Source organism: Elgaria multicarinata, chromosome 7 (assembly GCF_023053635.1).
Source record: "Elgaria multicarinata webbii isolate HBS135686 ecotype San Diego chromosome 7, rElgMul1.1.pri, whole genome shotgun sequence".
Classification (NCBI taxonomy): Eukaryota; Metazoa; Chordata; class Lepidosauria; order Squamata; family Anguidae; genus Elgaria; species Elgaria multicarinata.
The window spans coordinates 12,014,848-12,021,864 of NC_086177.1; the positions used below are offsets into that span (position 1 = coordinate 12,014,848).

Here is a 7,017-nt window from a genome sequence, read left to right on the forward strand (position 1 = left end):
CCATCACTCCTTCCGCCGGCTACAAGCAGGGTGTAGGAATCTTGGTTGCACCCTAAACCTACTACTAATGCAATGTATTCCTAGAAACTCTGAAGAACCAAGAGCTCATTAATGGTTCTTCAGTGAGAAGATTGCTAAGTGCAAACTAACTTGTCTGAATGATAGCTACAGGGGATAATTGGGAATGTTCTAGGCCTGATTGGTGTCCCCCAGAAGCTAAATGTGCACCCTAGTATGAGAGTACTCTGACTTCCATGGCAGATAAAAAGGGGTTCTTTGGCACAAAAAAGAACAACTTGAAAAGGTTTCCATATAAATAGGAAATTTGAAATACCACTGAATTAGATGTTCAAAACACTAGGCATCTCTGAAGACAAAGCTATTTCCCAGTCTGCTCAAAAATCTGGAATGTTGACTTAACTTGTTTCAGACTAACACTAAACTATGGCCTACTGTTACATGGATGAGCTTATGTGTTTCCCCCTTCAGCACAGCTGTAACGAGACTGGAAGCTTTTGCTTCTGTTTTCAATTAACCACATTTTAGTTTTACATCCAAACCCTTAACTGTGGTTTATCTTAACTATGTTTATTAAAAATAAACCTTTACTAAACCATAGCCTGAAGTTGGCTTATTTCAGTAAAAACGTCATGCATCTAATGAAGAGAACAGTACCCATGAAATCTTATGTCAGAATAAATTTGTTTGTCCTTAAGGTGCCACAAAACTCCTTGTTGGTTTTCCTTGAACAGAATAAAATAGATACCCCCCCAAAAAAAAATTATTTTAATAAGTCACATTTAAACCACAGCTCAGTGTTACATCCAAATGAAGCCAATGTCTGGATATAGTGGATTGCACCACAGAGCACAACATGATCTTCAAGTCCCTTTCAGTGCCACAGTTCTGTTCTAATTCCAGATTGTCAGATTTCTACATTTAAGGGTGAAACAAGAACCAAGTACCTTTCAGCATTTTTATGGACATTCCATTCCAAAGCCAAAAGGTAAAAAAAAAAAGATTATTAAGAACAGACATCACTCACAATAGCCTTTTAAATATATATTTAATACTATTACACAGAAAGGCTAACAGCTCTGAAGGACGTGACAAAACAATTAATTTCAGTGATGGTGCTTCTGCTTAAACTGAAGTCCACAGTAGCCACATGTTCCCGTTTTTGTATCTTTGTCCTAGAAATGGGAAGGGGAAAATAAAATACAATTTTAACTTACTGTTGTAAGTACATTTCCATATACGCTAGTTTTAACACAAATACTTTTCTGTTCAGATAGAAGTGAAATTCTATTCTAAAGATTGACACGCTGCACCACCCTATCCAGGTTTGTCAAAGAGAAAGTTCCTGTGAAACCCACTTACTCCCAAGCACACAAATTACAAAGGAGGTCACAGTGACCTTAACCGTCTTTGCTCCTGAATATACATAGAGTTGTGCTGCCCAAGTGATAATGTGCAGCTCCCATATTTGTTTAAAATATTAATAGTTACTGCCCCTCTTTTCACAATAGCAAGCTAGGAGTCAACAGGAATTTGACAGTAAAGACAGAAAAAAGGACAATTTCAACAATTGCCTCTCGATAAAGAATTAATACTCTTGAAACACAAAATATTTAGATTTTGGGAGGGGGGGTCCATCCTCACCTGAAAATGCAAAACAAATTATTGAACTGAATTATTCAATTTTCTATGAAAACTAAAAGTGATTCTAATTGCCTCTAACAAAGCGCTGAGCCTACCAATGTAATGCACTGACGACACAGAAGCAAAGCTCTCACAATTGCCCATTATCTGCCTTCAAACTACTCCTGACTATCAATTTGCCTCCACTTTCTTCTAGCCATCATGAAGAATGCAATTAAAACATAACAAGTGACAACTCTTCAGAGCAGCAAGTGTTTCGTCTCCTATGCTAGCCAACTAATAAGATACAAGCTATTAAAATAAAGCAATCTATTCAAGAATACACTCCATAAAATATTTGAATTTACAGGTGAACTGCTCTAACAAGCAACAATTAATGCAAAACAATGAGAATAAAGTTTGGCATGAATGCAGGCTGATTGAACCACTGACTGAACACAGGAAGAGAAAAGAAAATCGTAGAAATACACACATGCCTTTAACTCTAAGAACTCCCATATAAATATGATTGAACAATTGAGGCAGTCGTTAAAACCACCCCTAAACTAGGCATGCACACCTTGCAACCCAGATGACTGAACATAGCCAACAATGGTATATTGTGGCCTATGAGTTGCTTGGCAATCTCTACTTCTGCAGTTCGGCAGCAAAAATTTGCCACAACCCCAGCAGGCTGCACTGGTCAATAACAGTTGTACAGATATCCCCCTGCCCCCAAAACAGGACACTAAACACAACAGACAACAGTAAGTGGGATCACACAGAATTATTTAAATTACATACCAAGTTTATATACACTTTAGGATGTCCCAGAGCTCCACCACCACCGTCACAGGATATGACTCTGGTTTCAACTTCACTCACAGGCTGCTCAGCGATTAACTCAATCGCAAAGCTCTCATTCACCTGTAATAGCAAAACAGAAATAGGTTTCAGTGCCCAACAGCCGAAGCTGTCCATTCACTTCAGCTGCAGTGGCACAAGCAGTGGCCTTTACTACCACAGCTATGGCAAAACTCTGTGAATAAACTGGCCAGCTCTGCTTCCAACGGTGTAGCTAGGTGATGGCAAGTGCTCTCCTTGGACCTTTGAGGCCCTTCTCCTCTCCCAGCCTGCTCTAGTGCTGGGTGTCACCTTTAACCCACAGCATGGATTGTTGCAGTATCAACACTGGAGTAAATGCTCAGGACACGGACCTAGTTGTAACCTGAGACTAAAGGATTACACCATAAAGTAAACACAAAATAGAGCTTTATTCAACTTAGAAGAGATCTTCTCCACTATGGAAATGAATATAAAGATATGTTATTATCATGATGGAGGCAAAGTCAGAAGAGCTACAAGCAGTTATTGACTAAATGTCAGGCCTGCATGCTACTCAATGTACACTACATTTCTAAGGAACGTGCCCTCAAAATTTAACCATCTTTGTAGATTCTGCTTCAGTGGTAGCTGCCTCTGCCCAATTTCATGCACTCCCACTGTAGTTCCCCACCCAACATCCCACGCCTTTCCAAAGGGTCACCCTGGCCATCAGGAGAGGGTTGTCCAGAGGCACAGATGGCTGCAGTGGGGAGGAGCAGATGGAGAAGAGTAGCATTGGATACCACCCTGGTTAGGCATCATCTAAAGTATTGTGTCCAGTTCTGGGCTCCACAATTCAAGAAGCATGCAGACAAGCTGGAGCGTGTTCAGAGGAGGGCAACCAGGATGATCAGGGGTCTGGAAACAAAGCCCTATGAAGAGAGACTGAAAGAACTGGGCATGTTTAGCCTGGAGAAGAGAAGATTGAGGGGAGACATAATAGCACTCTCCAAATACTTAAAAGGTGGTCACACAGAGGAGGGCCAGGATCTCTTCTTGATCCTCCCAGAGTGCAGGACATGGAATAACGGGCTCAAGTTAAAGGAAGCCAGATTCCAGCTGGACATCAGGAAAAACTTCCTGACTGTTAGAGCAGTACAACAATGGAATCAGTTACCTAGGGAGGTTGTGGGCTCTCCCACACTAGAGAGCTTCAAGAGGCAGCTGGACAAGCATCTGTCGGGGATGCTTTAGGATGGATTCCTGCATTGCGCAGGGGTTTGGACTCGATGGCCTTGTAGGCCCCTTCCAACTCTGCTATTATATGATTCTATGATTCTATATTAAAATAGACTCAACTTAAACATGATGCCTGACGTGCAAGAAAAATATGCCTATGTAGTATGGCATGTGGCTGACCTCAACTGAACTGAGTGCAGCTTAAAAGAGACATCAACTGGATGAACATCACACAAATTTGGTTTTTTGATTTTATCTCTTCAGTGTCATGTTGGAATTAGGCCCAAGTGTAGAAACTACAAGTTTCAAATACCTGAGCAGCATCAGGAAGCTCTTTATCTATGACTAGGGGAAAAGTTTCAAAACGGGGTTATACTCATTCCTCTACCTACAAAAGCTGAAGTATGTGATTTAATTTATGTAAAGCCTCTGTAATTTGGTGGCACAAAACTGGTTTCAAACCAAGTCCTTTAAGAGTTGATTAAAACTTAAAGCACTAGTTGCTCACAGGATGGTTATATTTTTCCTACTGAAGTCAATGAACACTTTTATCAGTAATTGGAAGCAGTATAGAATCAAGGTAAACATTTCCTGACATGGATCTTACCTCTTTCTGTCGCCCAACAAACCGAACTTTCCTGGAGTCATGTTCGTCATAGACCTGTAATAAAAGTAGGAATATATTAATCACATAAAGAAAAGACCTTCAAATGTGATTTAGTGAATTTGGAGTAGAGGATAAGGAAAAAGGGAGCAAGAACAAGTCAGCAAGTTTAGAAATGTTTTCATATATTTTGAGGTTACGGAGGAGGAGGAGGACACTAAAATTTTCAGGGAAATGAAATCTATTCTATACTAGATGGGAAAGATTGTTAGATTATCTCATTCTACAGAATGAATGCTGCTAGGCTTGGAAGAATATTCCATGTTTGGAGGCTGATGGGCATCCTAAACTTCAAGGTAATCATTACCAGATTATCTAAAAATGATTTTATTATGGTATCTGAAGGATGAAGTGTTAAAGGCAGATTTGAAACTGGTAGTTAGTGTCCTAACAGCAGCAATTGTTTAAATTTCAATTTATTAGAAAAAGGTTGGTGTTCCTTTACTTTGATTAGTATTTTAAAAATATGGCACGTTGCAGTTATATCAAAATTAACACATTTCTTAGGGAATTGTAACAATGTAAATAGAGAATTTGATAGAGGAATTAATTGTGTTTGTTGCATTTTGAAATAACAAATGTCAAGATCCTATACATTTCTTTGAGTATGCTCCTTATATGAACTTTAGATATTAAATATTTGCATATTGAATTTTGTAATTTCAAATAAAAGATATTAGGAAGCAGAAGAAATAACAAGGACATGAAAGATATTGTGTTCAACCAAGCAGATAAAATAGTAATTTTTGGTATATTTGCAGAATAACTAAGAATAAAACAGTTTGTTTTAAATTCAGACAATTATAACGAATATACCAGATGAACCTAACCATATCTTTTTGCAAGTTAACAAATAGCAAAACCTGCAAAGCTGAAGCCACTAAGATGGTAGTAAACAAAAAAAAAGTTCTATATTTATGCCAAAAAGCAGCATGCCTTACCATTATCATATTGAAATAGAAGACACTAATTTCGTAAAAATCAAACATTGAAACGAACATCCTTGCAATGCAACTAATACAATTTCACTCCCCGAAAGGAAGAAAATATTTGGTAACTTTCTCTCGCACCCCAGAGGCTGGAGAAAGGAATTTTTCCTGACAATTTTTCCAGCCTTTCATGCATAAGCAAACTTAAAGCATGGTTTCATGTTAGGGAAGCCTACTCCTAAACACATTTACTGAATTCAGTAGGGCTTGCTTGTTGATTGAGCGATCAACCTACTTCCTCCAAATCTTTCTGCATTCTCAAGTCAGTCAGGTGGTGACCGGATAGTACCCATATGTAGAATACCCTCTCCAGGAAGACTCGCCTGGCACCAAATCTGACATCAGCACTAGAAAAAGACCTTTTGATTTGCCCAGGCTTTCCAGCACATCATCTAGTTCTTTTCTGGATGCAATTGTTTCCACTTGAAGTAATGCATTTTTACTTTTAAATACTGAGAATTTATTTTGCCACCTGAAAATTGTGGGAACAGAAGAGTGGCATATTTGAATATAAAAAGTTGGATTCACGTTGTGTGCAATAAATGACACCGTTTTAAGTCCCACAGGAAATAAATACACAAGTGTGTGTGTGTAATTCTTTCATTGTATAAAATGAGGCTTTCAGCCCTTTAACATCACCTTGGCTGTGCCCATTATAAATATATTTTAGCACCATATCCGCAAAGGAAAGCCCAAGGTAGAGATGACAGCACCAGCTCTTGCAGAAACCCTTCTGTTTGGGCCTTGCATCTTTCATTTTAAACCGCTTTGAATGCACTGGCAGAAAGGGGATAGCAAAATCAGAGAGTAAAACCAGCAGCCAACCTATTGCATGTACAGAGCCAATTCCAAATTGTCCTGGAGAGAGCGGGCAGCAAGAAAGACAGGTATTTATTATTATTTATTATTCAGTTTATATCCAGGCTATATGCAAAGTACCCTAGGGTAGTTCTGCACCACGTTGGGGGGGGACGGGACGCTTTGGGGCTCTCCCGGTGCAGCAGCGATTCCAGCCCAAATCCCTCGTCCCTCTCCCTGCCCCCCCCCCCCCACCTCCCAGGTCTTGGGTACAGGACGAGCCTTGCTTACCTGCCCCGTGTGGGTCACTTTCTCACCGGTCGGAGAGGTCACCGCGCCGTAGCTTCTCCCCAGCGCGGGCCGCACGGAGAACGGAGCGACGCCGCCCCTCGCCAAAACCAACCGTAGCGCCCCCCGCAAGGGCAGCGCGGGCGCCGCCATTTTAGGAACTCCCCCGCCCGCACAGCCACTGCGCACGCGCGAACCACAAGCGGCCCTGAGTCAAGCGAAACCAAAAGCCCACCCTCAGGAGGCGAACGTCGTCTGACGTAACGCCGTTGTCGAGGCGGGGAAACGTAAGGACGTAAAAAAAAAAAAACCTCGTCGAAGGCGGTTACGTAGTTGGTGGCGCGCCGCGGAGGTCGTTATTTGCACGCTCCTAGGAAGGGCCAGGTTGGTGGTGGGCCCGTGTTTGGGATACGGCGGGTAGGGAGATTTCGTGACAGGGGAATCGAGGCCTCAGGTTTTCATTAGCAGGTTTGGCTGAAAGTTAAGCGGCCTCATCTGCGCATTCGCCTCAGGTGTGCCCGGGCCGTGACGACGAAAATAGTGAAGTACTGCGCATGTGCGTAAGATTCCAGA

At 41.3% G+C, this 7,017-nt stretch overlaps 1 protein-coding gene across 1 annotated transcript; it reads right to left on the reverse strand.

Moving 5' to 3' along the window:
* Positions 1 to 1,049: 1,049 nt before the first annotated feature.
* On the reverse strand, positions 1,050 to 6,612 carry NDUFS6 (NADH:ubiquinone oxidoreductase subunit S6). Its single transcript, XM_063130204.1, has 4 exons — positions 6,448 to 6,612; positions 4,313 to 4,366; positions 2,446 to 2,568; positions 1,050 to 1,193 (listed from the first exon to the last, which is right to left on the reverse strand). Exons 1-4 carry the CDS (start codon positions 6,595 to 6,597, stop codon positions 1,125 to 1,127), a joined length of 396 nt encoding a protein of 131 aa, XP_062986274.1. The 5' UTR covers positions 6,598 to 6,612; the 3' UTR covers positions 1,050 to 1,124.
* Positions 6,613 to 7,017: the final 405 nt, after the last annotated feature.

Excerpts from the sequence above, each read along its gene's own strand:
- NDUFS6 (XM_063130204.1), bottom strand. The coding sequence starts at position 6,597 with ATGGCGGCGCCCGCGCTGCCCTTGCGGGGGGCGCTACGGTTGGTTTTG. Across the intron at positions 4,367-6,447 it reads AAGTGACCCACACGGGGCAG|GTCTATGACGAACATGACTC; the intron begins GTAAGCAAGGCT and ends CTTTTATTACAG. Across the intron at positions 1,194-2,445 it reads CTAAAGTGTATATAAACTTG|GACAAAGATACAAAAACGGG; the intron begins GTATGTAATTTA and ends TCCCATTTCTAG.